The 22,453-nt window shown below is 37.4% G+C and overlaps 1 protein-coding gene across 3 annotated transcripts in view; it reads left to right on the forward strand.

Moving 5' to 3' along the window:
• The window catches only part of LOC121655641 (Kv channel-interacting protein 2-like), a 97,960-nt gene that overhangs the window by 39,015 nt on the left and 36,492 nt on the right, over positions 1–22,453 (forward strand). The window contains exon 1 of one of the 3 annotated variants that reach the window (XM_042010421.1): positions 8,897–9,134. The exons of the other annotated variants lie outside the window; for them this stretch is intronic. Coding sequence (XP_041866355.1) covers positions 9,047–9,134 — 88 coding nt within the window. The 5' untranslated portion in view covers positions 8,897–9,046. Of the gene's footprint in view, positions 1–8,896; positions 9,135–22,453 lie in introns of those variants that run through there. 3 annotated transcript variants of the gene reach the window in all.

A 22,453-nucleotide genomic window follows, 5' to 3' on the forward strand; every position in this document is an offset into this window, starting at 1 on the left:
TTCATTAAAGTGCAAAACTGAAGTGTGTGTGTATGTTTGAATTTTATAAGTTTGAGGTTTTTCTGAGGCCCTTCTGTTTGGCCTGAGGGCTGATCACTGTTCCTGAAATTGTGGCTGTGCAGGTTTTTGCCTTTAGATGGCAGCAGCATCATAGAGCTTGTGTTCTGGCATGTGGTTTCTGCACCACCTGACTTATTCAAAATCTATGTTCAGTGTATTGCTGCTAAACATATGCATGATGCACAAGCAGCATACATTCTTTTACATTTGACTTTTTATTTCAGTTGCTGAGCTGTTATTGAGGTTGTCACTATTTATGGATGTTATGAACATATGGACAAAAACTTCTAATCATTCATTTTTGATGACGAAATTGTGTTTTGAACCTGTTTTTTTAATAGCAGTTTAACAGTGTTGCCTTGAAATATAATTTCTGATAATTACGAAATGAAGAATAAAACTAAATAATACAATATTAAAAAAAGGCATTATAACCATGTTCCAGTGCAGACTACACGAAATCCAGAGCGAGTTTAGGTCCACTTTATAAGGCTTACTAACCCTAAAAACAAACCATCCATCTCATCTGTTCATCAGCTTTGTTCTGTTAATAAATAAGATCATTATGGTGTGAGGCAGATTACAACCTGGATAACACCAAACCCTTCTGAGATGATGAGTATAAATATTGTGGGATCATTAAATATTTGTAACATATCATTTTTTTCGGCATCTTTATTATTATTATCTTTATTATCTTTATTATTTTTTTGTTAATATTGTTTATGACTAAGGAATACAGATGAGCCCTCACTAACAAAGATATCATTATGCATGATCATCCAATCACTATCAAAGCATGGCAATGCAGTGTCCCAGACTTTACTCTCTGAAAACAAATGTTGGTTATCCATTTATCCATTCATCCATCCATTCATCCATCCATCCATCCATCCATCTAGCTAGCTAGGTAGCTAGCATCCTTTCTCTTCTGTGCTTCAGCGCCTATTTAGCTTTGGCCTGACTTATTTCAGATCAACTATCAGCTACACATAAAAGATGACTTATGTGTCATTTAGCATTAACAACTTGTTGGGGTGGGGGTGGGTACGTTCTTCATTTTTTTTTAACAATAATGAATGCCACATTTTCACTTTTTCTTACTTTTTGTTTTAAGACCATGCATCCTCAAATATGAGTGTTTCCACCTGTGCCTCTTTCTGGCTCCTCCCCCCCTCTCTCTCTTTCTCTTCTCCTTTCCTTCACAGTCACGTGTTCTCAGTGAATAGAGTCTTGAGTGGGTTTCACCAGCTGGTGCCTTTGCCTGCCTCATAAATAGTATTAACAACAAATGCATGCATGCATCTGTGTGTGTGTGTGTGTGTGTGTGTGTGTCTTTGTCAGAGACTAGAGTGTAAGTGTCACATCTGCCCTCCTAAATTTCTGTTTGTCTTTGTGTTCATGTAGAAGTCTACACAGGCTGCTGCATCACTTCCATATCCAGGGAAAATCATGATCTTTTAATTGATGACAAATTTGGTCTTTCATATCTCTTATCCTTTGCATTTGAATGCCAATGAGCACAAACCACAATATAGAAATCCACAAGAAAAAAATTGATAAAGAAAAGCTCAACGTATTTTGTATTTAGTCACATATTTTGAAAGATTTATCCTTCTGCTTGGAAAATGTATCTGAAGTGTTGGCTACAGGTTTTCCACCCAAACTGTGGTTCTTCTCAGCCAGACAGCTTGTAGATCCAGAGCCATCAGGCCAATGAACCAGTAAGTTTGCTTCTTAACTTTCTGTTTGACCTCTCTATCTCTGTCTGTCCTTTTTTCATTTGTTTTCTGGTCACACAGCAGGCAGTTTGAGGCATTTCAAGTTAATCAATCAACATATAAGCACTGAAAGCAAATTATTTTGTACATTACTAACCTGTACTAAAAGCATCTACAGTGTGAAATGTAATGGCCTTTGTGTTGTGTTTCTTGGTAATAGTTGCTAATGTGCTGTTGCCTGGATTTAGCTCTGCTTCGTTTCACACCCTGGACATCTTGCTGTTAGTGACTCACACTCCTGGAAGGAAACTTGAAAAAAAAAATCGTGCACATGGGGCCTTCCTTTTGCAGACAAGCTTGTCAAACATTCTTCTTAAACCTGTCACATAATCTGCACACTGCTTTACCCACAATGTCAAAGCTGTGTATTTTAGTTTGAAAAACTGAAACCTTGTGAGTGTGAATAGTTGTGCTTGTTTTCACCGTCAAAGGCCTTTATTTTGGGTATTTTGCAGAACCATTAGCCACTTCTCAGCCAGCAGGAGAAGCTATATTATCAGCATGGTATATATAACAGAGACCTAGACGAAGCCATTGAAGAAGTGCATTCAAGTCCATCAAAACTTTTGTAGACCTACCCCTGCATAGATGAAGCATACATTCTTTCTACCACCTGTCAGCTTCTTTGTTGGAGAAGGGTTCTGCTCTGATTTGTATTTTAGAGCCTGTTCATAATTTCTTTCACTACATTCATGGCCCCTAAATGATCAGACCTGTGTCTTCAACGTCTGCACAGCACCACTGATTTAGATCAGATCGCTTTGCTTCCTTTTGTTGATTTACTCTCACTAGATATCTGAACCTGATCTATCTTCATAGATGTCTGATGTAACTTTTACAGCTGTTTCACTAGCAAACCTCATTAATACTGAAAAGTAATATGAAATAAAGTCAAATAATATTAAACTGAAAAAGGCTGCTATCAACATTTTTATATTCTTCATTCTTCTGATCATTTTCGTGTATTTTCATAAATGACGAATGCTGCGCATGCATTAAATGTGTTAACATTTTTTACGCAATTAATTACATAAATTAGCTATCGCCATTAATGCATGATTGGTGATCATCATCATTTATTCATTCATTCATTCATTCATTCATTCATTCATTCATTCATTCATTCATTCATTCATTCATTCATTCATTCATTCAATCATTCATTTTCTGTACTGCCTCATCCAATTCAGGGTCACAGGGAAGCTGGAGTCTATCCCAGGAATTAATAGGCGAGAGGCTGGGTACACCCTGGACAGGTTGCCAGTCCATCGCAGGGCCCTGCCAGGGCATCATCATCAACAAATCATGCATTAACTTAAAATTGAACTAAAAACAGCTGCAGGCCAACAATTTCCAAAAGATACGTATTCTTTTATACTTCATTTACCATATTCATCACCACAGTGCAAAATATAGCAAAACAGATTAGCTATTCTCATTACGTTTTCTTATCATTGGCTTTAATATTTTTTTTCTTTTAGATAACTCACATCCTTTTAAATCATAATGGCTTATGATTTAAAAAGATGTGCAATAAAATAGCATAATGTCTTTCTTCAAATCTTTTTTGAATATTGATTGACAAACATTTCCTGTGATCTCTGTACATTCCCTTGAGAACATTGTAATCAACTAGATCATTAAATTAAATTAAGTGATAATTGTAACTTTGCAAATAATTGATTTAATGGACCTCTACATCTGCTTCTACTAATGATTATTATCTCTCTTTTGTGAAATGAAAACTGAATCAATCTATGTTTTACAAGTAGATCCCTATATTTCAGTGCAATAAGTCAGATAAAAACTCATAAATAAGTCAGAAATAAGTCAGATATCAAATATTTATGCAAAAGATATAGTTCTTGATTTTACATTGCTCCACAGATTATATAACAGGGCTACTAAATTCAGTTTCCTTGAGGGCTGCAGTCCTGCATGTTTTTAACATTTCCCTGCATTGACTCATTCATTTTAGTCAGGTGTGTTGTAACAGGGAAACATTATAAACTTGCAGGACTGCAGTCCTCGTGGGACTGAATTAAATAGCCCTGTTTATATCCCATAAACAGGGAACTGCAAATGCATGTTTCATTTGGCAACACAATAGTAATCTAATGAGTAGCAAAATATGCAGTAATATTGCTCATTAAATTTTAAAGACATTAATTCACTTTTAAAAATAACTTGAATTAACACTGCTTAGAATGCACTACCAACTGGTTAAGAAGGGGGACCCTGGTTGGACTTTGAAAGGACAGGGATCAGCAGGTGGTGGTAATGTGCCGAAAACAAAGTTTTAGCATCTTAAAATTTGTAGAATTTTGATCAACACATAATCCATTTTGATGAGTAACAGTGGGTGTAAATATGACACAAATTAGTTTACAAGAAAGAAAAAAAATACATGACAAGAGTAGCTACACTATCTGTCTTGTATTTTTTTTATCTAAGAATATCACCATTTAAGATATCCTCCCATCTTATCCTGTGATTTTTTGTTTTACCAGAGAAATGCTGTGTTTTGTTGTTTTTTCTTTCTAGTTCTCACTTACTGCTTTATACCTCTAGCATTGCATTCATGTACTACACAGTATAACATCTACAACCCCAGACATAGAAATTATACTTAATCTCCTCTTTCTGCTCCTTCCATTCCATTAGGACAGAGTTGTCTGTCTGAAACACTTATATTTCAAAATTAGATCATAAGTTTTGATCTGAAGTTTGTGAGTGAGTGAGTGAGTGAGTATTAGTGTATGTGCATGGCAGGAGATGGTGTGTTTTGATAGCCTACCACTGCACATCGACAATCCTTCATGCTACACTGAATAGACAATATGCTGCTTCAGTTCTGCAGGTTTTATCACTCTGTATGTGTATAGATTTATGTGAGAGAGTGGCTGGGTACTTTCTTTCTTGAGAGGATCATCAATTTTTATTATTTATAGGCTTGGAGAGACAAGCAAGGTGCATGAATACATGAGTTTTTTCTCTGCAGTATCCAAGAATTTATCATAATCTACCTGTCTAGTTATAGCAGGAACAAAGAGGGGAGTATTTGTGTAAACAACATAATCTAACAGGACATATTGTATGCTGGTATAGATTATCAACAGTATAAATATTCATGAGATTTCACCATATTGTGAGGATATTTAGCAGTTTTACATCTAAGCCTGCAGGAATTCTCTGCTTATAGATCTTCTCATTACATGCAAATTTACTGTTTGTTACTCTTTTTCTGCTCTTTTAGTTTTGCTGTTTTAGCTGAGCAGTGCAGTGAGAATTACTCAATATTTCATAACATGTTGTCAGATTCAGACATACACCCTCAAGATGATGGAAACAGGGAGTACTGGGAGAAGACAAGCGCAGCTGAGTGCTGTCCACTCTACTTGCTCACACAGTGTAACTGTACCTGTAGTTACTGTGCTGCAGTGAGTTTCACTGGGGACTGTATACTCAATTCACCACTGTGTGGCAATGAGGGACTACACAGTGGACTAGTAACATGCTTTTTATCTACAGTCTGAACACAGGCTTTTCCCCTAGTACCAACATTGGCCCAGAAACATAGCTGTAACCAGAAAAGAAGCAATTCACTGCATGTGGCTGTTTGTAGTAGGATGTTTATTCAAATCTCAAAAAAAAAAAAAAAAAAGAAAAAAGCAACAGATTCATTAATCATTTATATTGAATATTTCCATCACTGAGGTGGGATCAAGGTAAGGTATTAGAGTGAGGTACAGAGGACAGATCAAAAAGTACAACAAAATTTTAATAAACTTTAAAAAGAAGTAAAATAAATGAAATAAAAACAAAAACAATCTAAAGTAAAATAAAAGATCAAATGTTACAGGGTGAGAAATAAACTGTTGTTTTTATGACAGGTAGCATCAAATAGAAACATTGTTCACTTTGATTTAAAACTGCTGAGTAAGTAGAAAATCCTGATGACCTGAGGGATCTGGTTGGCTCATAAAGAACCAGCAGATCTGGAATATATTTTGGCCATACATAGCCAAACTACAGTACTATTCAGTGCTTTGTAAACTAATATCAGGATTTTGAAGCCATTTTTATTTGACAGACAGGAAGCCAGTGTAAAGATCTGAGGACTGGACTTAAACGACTCACTTTCTTGGTGAGGACTCAAGCAGCAGTGTTCTGGACTAACTAGTTGTGTGATGGACTTTTTAGGGAGACTTCTAAGGACAGGAAGTTTTTCTAAATCCTGCTGAGACATCAGTGTTTAATCTTTTATATGTTCTTTAAGTGATTATAAGCAGACTTCACAACTGTCTTGAAGTAACTGCTAAAATTCAGGTCTGAGTCCACAGCTACTCTCAGATGGCTTTGTTTTTGGTATTTAGTTTAGCTGTTTGACTTTTTAATCTTTCTTCCTGGGCTCTAAAAGTTATTATATCAGAATGATCAGTGTTTGGATTGGGCTATAGTCTCCTGATGAGACGGTTAAGCAAATTTGTGTGTCATCAGTATAGAATATGTTAACATACTTTGTTGTTTTTCATAATTTAAGCGAGTGGCAGCATTTAGATGTTGAACAGCAGTGGTCCCAGGATGGAGCCTTGGGGAACTCCACAGGTTATTTTTTGTTCACTCTGATTTATGATTACCTATAGACAAAAATTTGTCCCTGTCTTTTAAATAGGACTAATACCAATTAATTGCAGTGCCAGAAAGCTTTACCCAGTTTTTCAGCCGATCTAATAAGATGTTATGGTTGACTTTGTCAAATGCAACAATGATATCCATTAGCACCAGGACTAAAATGTTTCCATTATCTGTGCTCAAGCGGCTGTCATTGAAGAACTTAACTAGAGCAGTTTCCGTGCTGTGGTGTGTCCGAAAACCTGACTGGTAGACATCAAATGATGACAGCTTTTCTTAGGGTCTAAGGAAAGACACCTGAAAGCAGAGACGTATTTGCAATCTCTAAAATATCTGAGGCCATGCATCCTGAAACATTCTGGAAAAGCTTTGTTGGCAGGGTATCAAGATAGCAAGCGATGAATTTCAAGTGGCATGATCTCATCCAGGTTTTTAGGACTGATTGGAAAAAAGTGTGTCATGGTGTTTATGTTTTCCCTGAGTGGACACAGTGATGACACATATCTTGCCCCTGGCATGGGAGCACTGACTGAATTTTCCTTTTGTTGCCATTTTAAATATAGAATTAATTTTGTTCGGTTAGCTGTCAAGATTTTTTCTTTCTCATGTTTTTTTTTTTTATGTCCTGCTGTTTTGTCCTATTATGCAGAAATTCGGTCACAAACCATGCAAAACTACTGTTACTAATTTCATGACAGATTCAAACCAAACATGGTTGAATTTACTTTAGTTAGGTTGTGAGATGCACGTTATGTGATGGAGTAGCAGTTAAATGACTTTAGCTGTCATATTTAACAAGTGTGAGCCACAAAATCACCACACACAAATGCACCACATACAAAACCCTCCTCTCTATCCATCCTTAAAACACAATCTTACAGTGATGAAGCAATCCCTTTGCCAAGGTTGTCCTCTAATCCTCCTCTCTGTATTTAAAGTTTGTGCCCTGAGCTTGTGCACTTCACCTAACCTTTGAAGCCTCTCCTCTCTAAAATGTCCTATTGGCTGCTCTATTAATAATGTAATAAGAGCTAAACAGCAATGTCAGTTGGTTTAATGGACCACGACATAAAAAATTAAATATATGGTTATGAACGATTTGTATTTAAGCTTGATTACATCAGGAATTATTACTGGCTCTGATAGTGTTTGTCTGTTTGATTCCTCGCAGTCACACATTCACCTGAAGTTTGACATGTCTGTAACTTCTAGACAACAGCAACAGTACTGTAGAGACTGTAGAAGACGTAGAGACAACCAAAAGTTAAAGGAAGCATCTGCCTGATGTTTAACTGATTTTCTCTGTGACCTGTAGAGCAGACAAGTGTGTACATATAGTATTTATGTGTGTGTGTGTATTTGCTGCTCTGACGACAACAAAAATCCATGGGGTCTGGGGTTGCCAGGGTAACGGTAATCACTTTTAATTCAACATCAGGGAGAAAGAGAATAGATAAAAGTGGAGTGGCAGCAGTTGAGAGGAGAGTTGTAGAGGGGAAAACAATAAATATATGACAGCAGGGAAAACATGGTAAGTGTGTTTCCCTGTTTAGTGACTCTGAAAGCGTTCAGAGACTGGAGGCAGAATGATAAGACGGAGAGGCTTTACATAAACACCTTTCTTTCTCAGTCCCACAGGATTTAAAAGCTCCTTTTTTCTGTCATTTTCTCTGCTGCCACATAATAATCCGTTCATCTACTGACGGTGAGGCTGGTTTTTGTCATTTTCTTTCCCCCTTTATCAAGCTTTTTTTTCTTTTTTTTTTTTTTTACTGTTTGAAACTTTACCACAGTGGAGAAAGAGTAAAATTATGCATTTCCCTTTTTGCTCCATCTCCACTTCTCTACCTGTCTTTTCAAGTACCTTCAATTTCCTCTTTTGCTTCTTTTTCCAAACGACTTTAATGAATTCTGTTAATGAGCAGGGAGGAGAGGGATGGTGTGTGATGCAAATTAATGGGTTTACTTTGTTTCTCCTGTCACTTAACTCAGCCTCCTGCTGGCTCCAACATACACACACACTTTCAGGCTGTCTTCTTTATGAGCCGTGAGTAGAGAGAAAAACATAAAAGAACGATATCAACAAGATGTGTGGAGCATGCAGCTTCAGAAAAACCACCACCTGCCACTCAAGCCAGCCTCCTCGTAGTATTTGCCTCTCACACACATACATACTCCCATGTGCGCCGGTCCGTAATTTTCCGCCACACTTTGTTGCCAACCAATGGGGATCCAGAACAGGGCTTCTCAGAACGTGAGGAGGAGGAGACAGAGTCCTCCTGGCTGATTGACAGCCAGCGCCCTACAGGTGGAAAGAAGCGCGGAGAGACGGAAAGAGGGGAGAAGACAACAGAGAGAGGAAAGAGGAAGGGAGAGTGAGGAGAAGAAGAGAAGCAGCTGCAGTCAGACTTTCATACACACACACACACACACACACACACACACATTTACACACACACTACCGGCGCTCCGATTCTCCCCCCTTACCTTTAGAGCTCCCTTCCCTGGGTAGATTAGCCGACTAACACCACCATCACTACCATCACCTCCACCTCCACAGCTGCACCAAGATGAGCCAGTGCAGGAAAAGGTGCAAGAGGCAGCTTACCAAGGTGGCTCGCTATTTCTACCGTTTCCTCATGGGAACACTTACCCAAGGTAGGCACCCAGAACTTCCTCTTCTACACCCTGAGGTTTGCTGGTGGGTCTGCTTCTTTAAGCGATCGCTAAACTGAAATGGGATGTTTGTAACTAAAGTTGACAAAGACGTTTAGAACTGGTTTGAGATCTGTGCATCTCAGATCTCTTGTGTCTGCTGCTCAGTTTTTCAACCTGAATGATGGAAGAATAGGTGCTCTTTATGTTTGAGTAGATGAAAAATGTACTTTCTTTCATAGAATGTGACTTGTTGGGTGTATGTGTGTGCGTGTGTGTCCATATTGGGCATTTATGTGTGTATACAGTCCAGAGCCTTGTTTCATGTCCAGAGGTGAGACTATACTAAGCTTTGACATCAACAGCCTAAGGATGCCAGTCATTATTTTCTACATCATGTGTCTGCAGAATGTCTTCTTGTGAGCATACAGTAGATTTTTTTCACTTGGATCGCCTCATATGCATAATAATAGAACCAATGTTCAGAATGCACAGTGAGAATCAGAAAGCAGTTGAGGTTGAATGGATTCACACTTTCCTTTTCTCGATTTGCCTTTCGACACCCTCTCTCTCCTTCACAGCTCTGTCCTTCTCTCTCCTCCTGTCCCCTCTCTGGAAGCATGTGGCAGTCCACTTCCATTGAGAAACTCTCAGTGGGAGAAAGTCACATGCTGCCTTTTATCCAGCCTTTCATCCAGCTCTCAGTATGACTTTAACTCAACCCTGCCCATCCTCCTCTCTTCACTATTGCTCACTCTACTATTAAACAAAACTTTATAATGCTAATCTGTGTACAGATGTTAGAATAGTTTAGAATTCAAAATAGATTAGAGTATTTTTTATATTTCTTTCTTTTTTTTCTATTGTTGCTTACTGACAGCCTGCTGCTGAGCTTTACACCAATTTCCCTTTATTTTACTTTTGAGTTATGTTGAGCAGCAGCTCACATTGCCTCAGGGAAGACACAGTGGTGTATTGTGGTTTTATTAAACCCTAGCAGCTGATCCTGAGGGTGGAGGTAAAGCTGTGTTTGCATGACCTTGTCAAAAGAGCAGAGTGTGAATGTTAATTTGACAATTGTGATGCTTGTCTCCACCCCAGCTTTTCTCCTTGTTATCTCTTCAGACTTTAACATCTGCACAGCCTCAAGTTCGTGCTCTGAAAGCAGGGGTTGGGCATGTTTAGAGAGGAGCTTCTGCGCTTATACACACATTCCCAGTGTGTATGTCTTGATCAAAAACAGTAACAGTGACAACTTTTTACAAAATGAACTAGAAGCACTTAGTGAGGCCCACTGTAAAGCCATTGTATGCATTTATTTATTTATTGCCAATGATTGTGGGCATTATTTCTGAATTAGAAGCTCTAATGGCAAAATTATCTCTTATCTTCCCATTGTAAAGAAGCCTTTAAATAAAATTCCTGGGTACAGGTGGTGATCTGGATCACCTCCAAAATCGAATCAATTTCGGAGATTTCCTGGAAATTTATTTAAAATTTGTCCATAATGTTTGGGATTATGTTGAAAGCAGGCAGACAGACAGACAGACAAACCAGCACCACCAAATACATGACCTCTGCCTTGGCAGCGGTAACAAAAAACAGTATTTGTCATCATAAGGCTTTTATGTCGCTATAAGAGTGAGTCTTTAGATTATTAACGAGCTAATCAACCACCAAAAATAAAACTAGCCAAATTATCCTCATTTGCATGTTAATTTTGTTTAGGGAAATGTATGTATATTTATATTCTTAAATGTAAAAACAGACAAAAGAAAAACTAAAACAATTCTCATTGTCTCTTGTCATTTTTATTTTTTCTTCAAATGTCTCTGTCTGCTGAACTCCTCACTTTCCCAAAGCCCTGCTCATGTTGGTCAGATGGATGGTCAAATGTGGCAGAGTGCATTTCAGCTGCTGATTCTTTGAATGAGGGATGCCAAACTAGGCATCATCAAAGTGCTTTATGGTGATGTTATTATGTGAAGGAAGAAAAGCCTGGACTTAAACGAGGCATCTGAGGCAGTGTAAGAGCAGTCAGCATGTTATTATAGATCCAACAGCTGGACTAATATACCGAGAATAGGTTAAGAGGTTGAATAAGTCTTGTTGGTAAATACTCAACCAGACTCAAATGGGCCTAGAGGAGCTGTATGTGCTCTAAAGTTACTTTTTTGTGCATGTTTTTGTAAAATTTTTGTGTCCTTTTTTCAGATGCTCATATACATCAGAAATTGTGACTGAAAGTAGTTTATTAAGAGCACTTCCAGGGCATTTCCAGGGTGTAATTCTGCTCTAATGAAATTCTTGTTCTAAAGCCACATCATCATCTGACAAAACCATCATTCAAATTTCTGATAGACATCTGTGAAGTGAATTAAGCTACGCTTACATGCACAACGGCCTGCTGTAATGAAAGTCAGAAGCAGCAAAATGTCTTGAACACAGTCCACAGTGTTGCAGTTTCAGGCATATGCATGCATGTATACTGGGACAAAGATAGTAGTCCAATTACATTTTTAGGTTGAGGTCTGATTCTGTCTCTGATTTACTGAGCATTAACCATACCTAATGTAGATGAGAAAATCTCTTTTTGGAGTGAACTTTGGGGCCTTGAAAAGTGATGAAAGAGGACAACAAAAAGTTTGAAGTCAATTTTACGACATCTGTGGAAAGCAACCCCAACCCACAAAGACCGCATCACATGACAGGACTCAAAGAACAAATGCTCCAGTACCAGACACGCCCTAACATCCATTTCCATGACACCGACTGACCAGACGTTCTGGTGACATATAGAAGATGTGGTTATAACCTTATAGCTCATTGCTGTATAACACACTCAAGATAAGGAGACAACCCAAAAACATAATGTTGCCTCTTTAAGACAGTAAATAATAAAAGCAGCTGGTAGTTAATAGATCTAAAAACCTTTTTTTATTATTTTATGGTTTCAACCAGTCTTCATTTAAATTATCAGATTTGTACTCTGTAAGTAACATCCATAATCAGGATTTTATATATATCTTTTTTTCTTATGTATGTAAAAAAAAATAAAAAATTAATAATCTTTTGTGCTAATCGGCAATGCAAACTTTTGACACTTTGATTCTACTCGCAGTTTTAACAGCTAACTAGCTACCACAGTCTCCAAGCACATTTGCCCCCATCCTTGCGGTATTTATTAAAAAACACTGTGTGCATGCACATACGCATCCTTAAGTTTACCCAGAATGGAGTTACCATGACTACTGGCTCCTGCTTGTCTGTTCCAATGAGAGACGAAGAGAGAAAGAGAAAGAGAGAGACGTCTGCTTCAGTGCAGCAGGAGCCAGGGAGGGCTGAACTGTATAATGGCTGTGCTACATAGGGATTTCATCAAGGCCATTCAGAGTTTGGTATTTGAGTATTGTGGCATTTTTGGCTGATCCAAGGTGCTGAGGGACATGCCATTTAAGTCAGGCGTGAAGAGACAGAATTCACTCAGGCGTCAAAATGTGTATGAACCTAATCTTGATTTAACTTGTGCCAAGAAAACTACACATTATGACATTATGCCCCCAGGTAATAGCTTGGTTTTTATTCACCGGTTAGTCTGCGGAAACTGTTTGAAAATTCTTTACTTTTTTAATGTTTTCATTTATACTCCCACTGTGTCTTTAATTAGACCTCACAAGCCCCTGTCCGCCCCACCACAGACCTATAGAGTAGGAGTCGGATTGTGTTCAGTTAGTGTTGTGTGTGTTTGTATTGTTGATAACAGTCAAATGTAATCTTTTTTTTTACCCTACTTTGCCCACCAATTATCTTGGCTCGTTAGTCTTTGGAAGAGACCCTGCCAGCATGCCTGTGTTTTTGTGTTTTCTTTCTCTGCCGTAGCATGCCTAATAGTGGGACAACTTCTGTTAAGTGCAATTAAGATGTTTTGAAAACTGTTTAACTTGTCTGGCCACCCACACATATATGAAAATTTTAAGTGCAGCACCTCACAGGAACTTGTGGTGTGCAGTCTTCCTCTTTCTTGCATATTTTAGTTGTGACTTTAACTGTGCAGGATCTCTGTAAGCATTGTTGATGAGTCTTTTAACATTGTGTTAATCGAAACACTAGTCGAGCTATTGTCCCCATTCATGTCTCATAGCTCTGCTTTATCATTGCAGTGGCTTGTTCAACATTCAGATAGGAAATAAGTATGTGGCTTGTTGCTGTAAAGGTGTTAGGTTTTTGTTTGTTTTGAAAGAGGAATCTCAGCTAATAAGACTTAAAAACCATAATATGTTAAAATTACCTTGTCATTTAATAAAGTATGTGTGTATAATACATTTTGGGTCTAAGACGATGATGACATATGGGCAAGGCAAGGCAATGCAAATTTATTTGTATAGCACATCTCATGTACAAGACAATTCAAAGTGTTTTACATAAAACATTAAAAGCATTACAGCAGGGTGCAGGAAGCAATTACAAGTGGATTAAAAAAAACTTGAAAAGAAATAAAAGAAATTAAATAAAAACAGAATGAAAAAAGCTAAAATAAATAGATAAAAATACAAGAAATAAAGTTCCAGTGTGGGGACTTTAACAGCTGTTTTGATAAAAGACATAAAATAAAAAAAGGTTTTAATCCTGATTTAAAACTACTGAGAGTTTCAGCTGACATGGTTTTTCTGGGAGTTTATTTCACATGTGAGGAGCATAAAAGCTGAACGCTGCCTCTCCACGTTTAGTTCTGACTCTGGGAACAGAAAGTAGATTTGACCCTGATGACCTGAGGGATCTGGTTGGTTCAGAGCGAACCAGAACCAGAACATCCTGAATGTAATTTGTGCTTTTCTAACTCAGTGCTTTTTCAATACCACTCAGGTACTGTTTCTATAAGCCAGCAGTGCAAACATAGATTCAGTACAACATGGTTCTAGTTTTGTTTCAAGTTTCCAGTGGAAAGACAACAAGGAAAATTAAGGAACCACAGTCCTTTACAGCTTAGAGAGAGCTTCCTTAAAACCCAAAACAGTAATCTCTCCACAATGGTGGACTACAACAAGTAAATCTTTTTTAATTATATTACAAGAAACAAATCTTGCACCTTTGAATTATCAGATCTCTAGAGTCAAAGTCTATATAAGTACAGCTCATTTAACATTTACCATATTTATCCAATAAGACATACAGTTCATATTAGTGGTGGGTTTATTTATTTATTTATTAGTTTGTTTGTGTATTTGTTTATTTATTTATTGTTATTCATAAAGCCTTGTAATTGCATCTTTTTCACATGAAAGTAAAATGAATGCAACAAATTCAAGCAGCAGTTTTGCTTAAACAGTGTTTGTCCTCTGTCAGAAAGGCAGTGGTACTTTTTTCTTTGTCATCAATAGCATAACAATCACAGTTGCATTTTCAGCTTGTGCCTCAGTAGTGGATAAATTGTTTTTGCTTGTTTTCCCTAAATAAGAAATTATCCTTAAAAATGTATTTTTAGTAAATTTTTCCTCACATATACATCATGTATCCTAACATCTTTACTCCACTTTTGCAGATTTTCTCTCTTCATCCATCTTGCATCCTACCTGTGCTGTCAGATCTCTCCAGCCAGGAAAAGTCTTGTCTTGACTCTAGTCTTATCTCTTGTTCTGTCTCTTTCTTTTCCTGTCTTTTTCCAATAATGTCTTCTTGTATTTGTTTGGTGAATCAGCCACAGTGTGTGTTCTAAGCAGCCGGTGTGGTTCTATATGCACGCTAGCCTGTGTCATGTGGCGTCCTGTAAGACAAGTGCAGACAAGTGCAGTTTCTCAGCCTCTGGATGCTGCTGGGCAGTGACAGTTCCAGAGATGTAACTAATAAATATCATTGTGCCACCAAATGAGCCTGGAACGTGGAGTTTTAAGGTTGGAAAATCACATAATGCATCTTTAAAATGAATATTTTATGTCTGAAGATTAACTAGTTTGGTAGATGTGTAATTAAAAGTGACCAATGCTGTACATTAGTGCAAATTTCTACATGCAGTGTTTTTTTTATCGCAGAGTCTAGCTTATTTGTGTTACTAACTACATTTTCTATTAATGCACCAATCTTACTGAAATAAGACTTTCACAAGGACTTCAGAGTATACATATGAGCACCATGAAATAGTCACATTCATTTCCTTCCTCGGAGAAGAAGTCATTTGTTAGGGGCGCTGACATTTTTCTAAATGAAAGTGGGTGTTAATCTTCCTCCAAAGGCCATTAGAACTTTTTACTCTCTAATTAATAACACCTGATTACTCCATCCATGTGCAACTCCACCTGTCTGTGCCATGGTCATGTATAATTTCACAGCACTGAGGGTAAATGCACATATTGACTCAGAATGACAGAAACAGTCTTCCAGAGACTCATTCTTTTTGTAGTCCACTTGTGGCTCTGATCGAAGTGATTTTGTTATCTTCTCATTTATAAATAAATAATTCAGTTTTAGCAGTGGCCTCTACACAGAGATGCAGAGTATTGTATGTACCTGTCTGTATGAATCATTGTGCTACTATTTACTGTTTTGTTATAAAAACTCTGCAACGTGGACTATTCGAAGAGGAGTCGTGTTTCCAGTTGCTCTGACTGACTTTATCAGGCTTCTGTATTCAGTTCTCAACCTTTCAATTTTTTCAAGCCAAAGCTGCCAGAAGGTTGTTTGCCTACTGATTAAACATGAAAGAGAAATCCATCATGTTACTGAGACGATGTGTATGAACTCTATATGCATTTCCTCCGAATGCATCCCCCCTTGTTCTTGACTTTATTAAATTAAGCATTGCCACCCTTTTGCCTTTGACTCACTTGTCTAACACTTTCCTTATGACAAAAATTAACACTAAACATCCATTTTAAGCATAATGAATAAAACATAGGCTCCCTGTGATAGAAAATTCAGACAAGTGCTTGCAGGCAGAGGGGGTTGTATGATCCATGTGTGCTCCTGTGTAAGCATGCATACAGTTCTAAGTCATATCACAGTGTGTGGTAATGATACTCACAGCGGGAAGAGAATTGTTCATTACCATTAGGATAACTTATTCCAAGCTAATGTCGCCTGCTTGTGTGCTTTACCATCGGGGTGAGGAGGAGACACTGTGCCAGACTGAGCTGGGTGTCGTCTCATATCAGTGCTTAATAGGCAATATGACAGCCCAGCAGGAAACAAGACCGAAGAAGAGTTTTTGGTTCAAAGCAGAGCCAAAGAAAGATATTGGTTTCTGCTTCATTTGTGATGACTGTTTTATCTGCAGACAAAGTTGACAACTGTTTTGTCATTTGATTGTATGACACACAAAAAATTATACCTATTAGAAAGAAAAAGGAAGGTGGAAATTGAGATAGAAAAGGACAGAAAAGAAATTAAAAGTGCTACTTTCTATCATGTCGGAGCACTCACACTCGGTTTAAGAACGCACTTGTTTTGTCACCAGACGATAAGATTCGCACTTAAATTATCTTGCTTGCCCTCATCCGTTTCCGTCTTGTTTACACCTCCTGACTCGCACATTCACAATGAAGACAAAACGGGGAACTAAAAATAAACTCCTTGTTCAAGGTCAAAGCCTTTGCAGGAAAAGTTAAAAATAACAGTTCTGTTTTACATGTGCTGCCAATTTTATGCACAAGCAGTGGCATTGCAGATCAGGTTATTTAAGGAAAAGCGACAGTTGGTTTGTAGTTATTTGTACTCTCAGTGTATGCTGAATAATCCCTGTGTATATCTGTTGCTTGCTTTCTTATCCTTTGTTTTTCTGGCAATAGTCCCATTTTTTGAGCCCTAATCTGCTCCATGCTGTTCACATTCCACTCTGTCCCAATAAGATTGAGTCATTGCTTTCCCGTGGTCTGCCTGTCAGGTAATTGACCCTTTACATTATTGTAGTATCTTAAGTTTCTACTCCTGATATTCAAGAAGATTTATAGCAGGTTACTGCTTCTCTCCCCTGAGAAGCCCTCAAGCTTCCTCTCAGGACATGTTGCGGTAAAGACATGAAACTAGAAATGATAAGTGATTAAATTTCAGTTTTCGCCTAAAGCTAAAGCCAGCGTGAGCTATGTTGTAATTGGATGATACGTTACATCAGGCTGTTTCTGTCATTCTTCATCTCTCTGAAGAGAAGCACTATCATCCAGTGCAGAGCAGCCTGTTGATCTTCAGCTGCTTGGAGGTCAGTTTGTTGTGCCTGGGGGATTTCAGGTGGAAGCCATGACCCTCTCACTTCATCACTTCTGCACATCTCTCTTCTGCTGCACACCTCTGTTCCTGTGTAGTGAAAGCTCTCTCAACATGTGTCATCTCTCACAAGCCAGCTCCTTGAACTGCCTTCAACCTCCTCCATCCATCCATCCCTTTATCACCCCCCCCACCCCCCACCCTCCCTCCAAGAAATGTGTGAAACATCACCATCATCCATCATGTGTATACACACTCCTCACTTGTGCTAAAAATAAACTCCTATTAGTAGCAGTCTGAGTGTGATGCGAGGTTGGAGAGAGAGGTGAAAGGGGTAAAAGGGACTCAGAAGGAGGACAAAAGAAATTCAATACGATCTGCAGAGGGGGGAAAAAGGGAAAAATTAAAATATAAGGCTGCATTTTCTATTGTTCTATAATTAAAATTTTCTGAACTAAATATGTTGATTAGAATATGTAATATGTATCTAATATGTAAAAATGTACCATATAGGACTTTGCTTGATACCATGTTGAAAACATGACCTCATTTAGAGGATGTGTTAAAAGGATGGATGTTTGAAAGAGAATATTTTTCAGTACCCATTAAGAGAGGAGCGAAGAGGTTTAAAAAGAAAAAGATTAAAAAACAACATAAGCAAGAAGAGGTACCATTAAGGACTCAGCATGGCTGTAAGAAACAGACTCAAATTTCCTTCTTCAGCACATGCCTTCTAATACTAATACTTTTCAATCATTATTATCCTCCCATTCTAAGTTTTTGAACACATATTTTATTTAATTCATCCCTAAATTATTTAAAGAATATTGTACTGTTTAATCACAGAAAGTCACAAATATATGTGCAAATGCTTTTTACTGTTTTTCTGTTTACTGTTAAAAACTCACAATGAGTGTTTGTCGCAGCAAGCAGTAAGGACTTAATGCGCTGTGTGATTAAATGTGTATAAGGGAAACAGAGGAGTGTGATCACAGTTGAGTTTAAGTTTTTTTTGTTCCTGTGAGTTTTTTGCTGTGAAAGAACAGGAAAATGCACTATTGTGATTTTTTCACTTTAAACATTTTTATTTTATTAATTTGTTCTTGTGTAAAAGAAGTCAAAACAAAGAAAACATTAAATGTGACTATTCTTGGGCTACATTTGTTGTACATGTGTGTCGCTGTCCCTGGTGCTGAAGTGCCGTTCAAGGTCTCTTTTGTTCTTCTGTGTTTTGCTTTTAACCTCAAACTTAGCAGTTTGTTTTTTTTTTTTAATTAGTTGATCAAAAAGCAACTAAATGGAACAACCTCACATCTAAAACATCTGTTTGAACATCAAGAACTACCTTAGCAGACACAATATATTTATCTCCTCCCTCCAACTTGTTAAAGCCAGCCCATCTGCTACATCATCACCATCCTTATCTCTATTTCCCTGTATCCTGTATTATCTCCTTACAATCCATCTCATGCTATCATATTGCCATTTGTGTGTGTGTGTGTGTGTGTGTGTGTGTGTGTGTGTGTGTGTGTGTGTGTGTGTGTGTGTGTGTGTGTGTGTGTGTGTGTGTGTGTGTGTGTGTTTGTGCATGTATGTATGTATGTGTGGTTTGATGAGTGGTTTGGCATTTTCCACTGTAATACTAATAAAATAAATAGGGCAGAGTGAATTGCTTACAATAAAAGAAGCAGAACATTTAATGTTCCAATTTCTTTTATTTTTATTTATCATTCTTATATTTTTTAATTTCATGTTTCTACTGACATCACAGCCTGACAATTGAATGATTTTAAAGGCAATAGAAATTTTTATTAACATTTCATTATATGCAAACTCAGCATAAAACTCAGCAAATGAGGTAATATATTACATTCCTGTATAAACAAAGACAAACAAAACAACATACATACAAATAAAGGTAACCAGTAACTTTATAAGAGATTTTAACTTGGCTCATGGCAGTTATAAAAGTACACATAACAAGACTAGACTTGAAAGTGAATTACAAGCTCACACTTTTTCATTATAGGCATATAAGAGGAACATTTTGTGTAAGCGTTCAATGTAGAATGCATATGTATACATGTGTTGCACTCTCTTTATCTGTATACTTATCCTGTGTGATTGAATTGTAATTGACAGTGTTTTAACTGAGTTATAGTGGTTGTATTTTATCTTGTTTTCTTATAACTACACTCCAACCTTATGTACTTGAAATATGGACTCTTGCACTTTAAATCATGCACCTTATATACTACAACTGGTTTGCACTTTACTTTTTATATTTGTACTTTCTTATTATTTAGGTATTGTTGAATGTTTACCTGTGACCTGTCAAGGGACAACAGATGAAAATTAGCAATAATACTGACTCCAGACACATTCACATTTTTTACTTGCTTACTGGTTGCAATGAAAAGATAACCAGCAATAAATGAATACTGGATTAGTAGTGAAAATATTTATGAAGTGCCTTTTCTGTTAAAATGATAAATGATGACATGATAATCAAAACTGGTCTTAAAAGAAGAAAGTCCTGATTCGAAGTTCAGAACATTCAGTTTTACACCTTTGTGACTCACTCCCAATATTTCAGTTTTAAGGAGAAATTTTTAGTAGTATTTTGATAAATAATTCATTTTCTAATCATCTTTTTCCACCCAGCTCCTCAGTCATTAAAGACTAGCTAACTCAATGAAAATGCATTTTCCACTCTTCGTTGACAACTTCCCCTGGCCAATGGATAAATTTCCTGCTAACTATAGCGATCAGTGCAGTTAATGAATCTAAGTATAGCCATGTTACACCTCAGGAAGCTCCCACTTACACTTCAGCTGCTGTATGCACAATGTGCACATCTGAGTCTTGTTGTTTATTGTTGAGGTCTAAATGCAAATTGTTTTGCAATCAGATGCTTAGGGAAGCGTGGTGATAGGGTTTTCATTCTTTCTTCATCTATATGTGCAAAACAAGTTGAAGTATTATGGCAGTATTATTTAGGTGCAGTGTCTTGTATCATCTCACTTGACCTTCCACACACAAAAACACCTTATTATTAATGTTATGCTAAAAGTAGCACATGCTGTATTTTGTGTTAAGATTGGTATTTAAATCATAATGTTGCAGCTGCAAAATAAGTAGATATAAGGCAAAGACTGACACAATGCAGGTGTGAGGCTATCAGCAACTACAAACTGTGATACAGTCCAACAGCCAAGAAAATAATGTTCTATTGTGTTTCCCCAAGCATTTTCTCTTTAACCTCACTGACAAACCTCCAGGGATTAAGGGAGGGTGGTATGAGATTACTCATGGACAATGAAAAGATGGCTGTGCTGTAATGAGAATCCAACCACATTTCATAATAAGCTGTGATGTGAGTCTGCAGTAATGAATCTACAGCTGTTCAAAACATATTCCACAGAAAACACATTACGCAGTTTGTCTAATAGATTCTTTTCACAATTTTTCAGAGAGGTTATCATCTTAGTATATTAAGATGTTTGAAAAACTAGTACTTCATCATCAGGGCGATTAAAAACGAAAAGAGAAAAAGCCTGAAAGAATGAAGTTCTCACAGGCTGTGCTCAGTCACCCTACTCTCCTTAAATTTATTTAAATGAATCCTAATTATTCCAGCTGTTTGAAAAATAAGGAGTGCGGAAAGTTTCAATCGCAAGGATTCACTGGATGGAATTATTTCTTTTTCTTTTCTAAAGGTTGGCACAGTGTTTCCTATGGCATCTAGAGATTCCAGCTATCTTTTTTGATGGCTGCTACTCAGATAATTCTGGGTCATTTCACTTGAAAGGTTCTTAAGTTGAACATTGAAATCCAAATAACATAGAAAACACTGAAACAGAATCAAAGAGCATGACAAAAACAGAGATAATGGCAACCATGGCAAAAAATAAAATAAAATAAAATAATAAAAAAGCTCATGGACTCATTAGGAGAAACTTTTAATCAGGAACTCTTTTATATTCCGCTACTGTCTCTTTCTCTGTGTGAGACTCTTTGTAATGGAAAGAGAGGAACAAAGAAAAGGGTGCACATCCGTTCTCTCCACCAGGGAGGCTAGTGATCAGAGACACTAAAAGTCTGATGGGCCCCATCTGGGATGGAGCTGTCACATCCACTCAGCCACCCGGGCATGAGGAGGGCAGACCTCAGACAGGGACAACCTTGAGAAACTGTGCTGCTGACCTCCACTCAACATCACAGACTGAAGGCAAGGGAGAGTGAGAAGAGGTCAAAAGTGTGGAGAGGCAAAAAGACAATTAAAAAAATAGATTGTGGTAATCAGACTGAAAAGAAATGCATAAAGTGGAAAAAAGAGAAGCGAAGTTAAGCAGGAGGAAGCAAAACAAGGGAGAAGAGAGACACTAAAAGAAGTATAGCTCAACAAGGAAAGTACAATATGTTCTGTTTTTGTTTTTTGTTAATAAATAATAAATAAATTCCTTGCCTACCCTTGACTGCTGCCTTTTCCTTATTTTGTCTCACATCTTGTTCAAACTTTGAAGCCAGAGGTTGTCAATCATTTATCTCAGCATCAACCGCAAGCACTGATTTTCTTGTCATATATTAGCATTTATAGTAACGAGCACAGTTCATTACAATAAATCCCTGGCTCAACAAACTGAAGTAACTCGAAAAATAAAAATAGAGAGAAATGTTTAATAAACAACTAAGCAGACATAAATATATCTTGGCTTGCAGCGACACCACCACCGCCTCTCGTGTCTGACAAAGCCCAATGTCGCTTTTCTCTCTATTACTGTAAATGTCTCACTTGCTTGTCATTTTTCTCAAGTGACACTGTCATTTTTACACTCTGGGTCAATTTGATGTCTGTCAGTCAGTTGTGTGCTCTTGAAACATCCGTGTGTGTGTGTGAGTGAGATTGTGCATGTGCCTCTCGGTGGCTGTTTCACAGCTAAGTGAGATGTCTTATAGTCAGGGGAATAGAGAGTGCAGCATGCAGATAGGATCAGATGAAATAGGATATTAAGAAAACTTTGCATAACCTTTTTCCGACTCTATGTCACATGCAGACGCTCACATGATCTAAAGGTTACTGCAGGAAACGGACATTTAGAGGGAAAAAGTGTTGCAGAAAGGTTTTAGAA

The sequence above is a fragment of the Melanotaenia boesemani genome, chromosome 16 (assembly GCF_017639745.1).
Source record: "Melanotaenia boesemani isolate fMelBoe1 chromosome 16, fMelBoe1.pri, whole genome shotgun sequence".
Taxonomy (NCBI): domain Eukaryota; kingdom Metazoa; phylum Chordata; class Actinopteri; order Atheriniformes; family Melanotaeniidae; genus Melanotaenia; species Melanotaenia boesemani.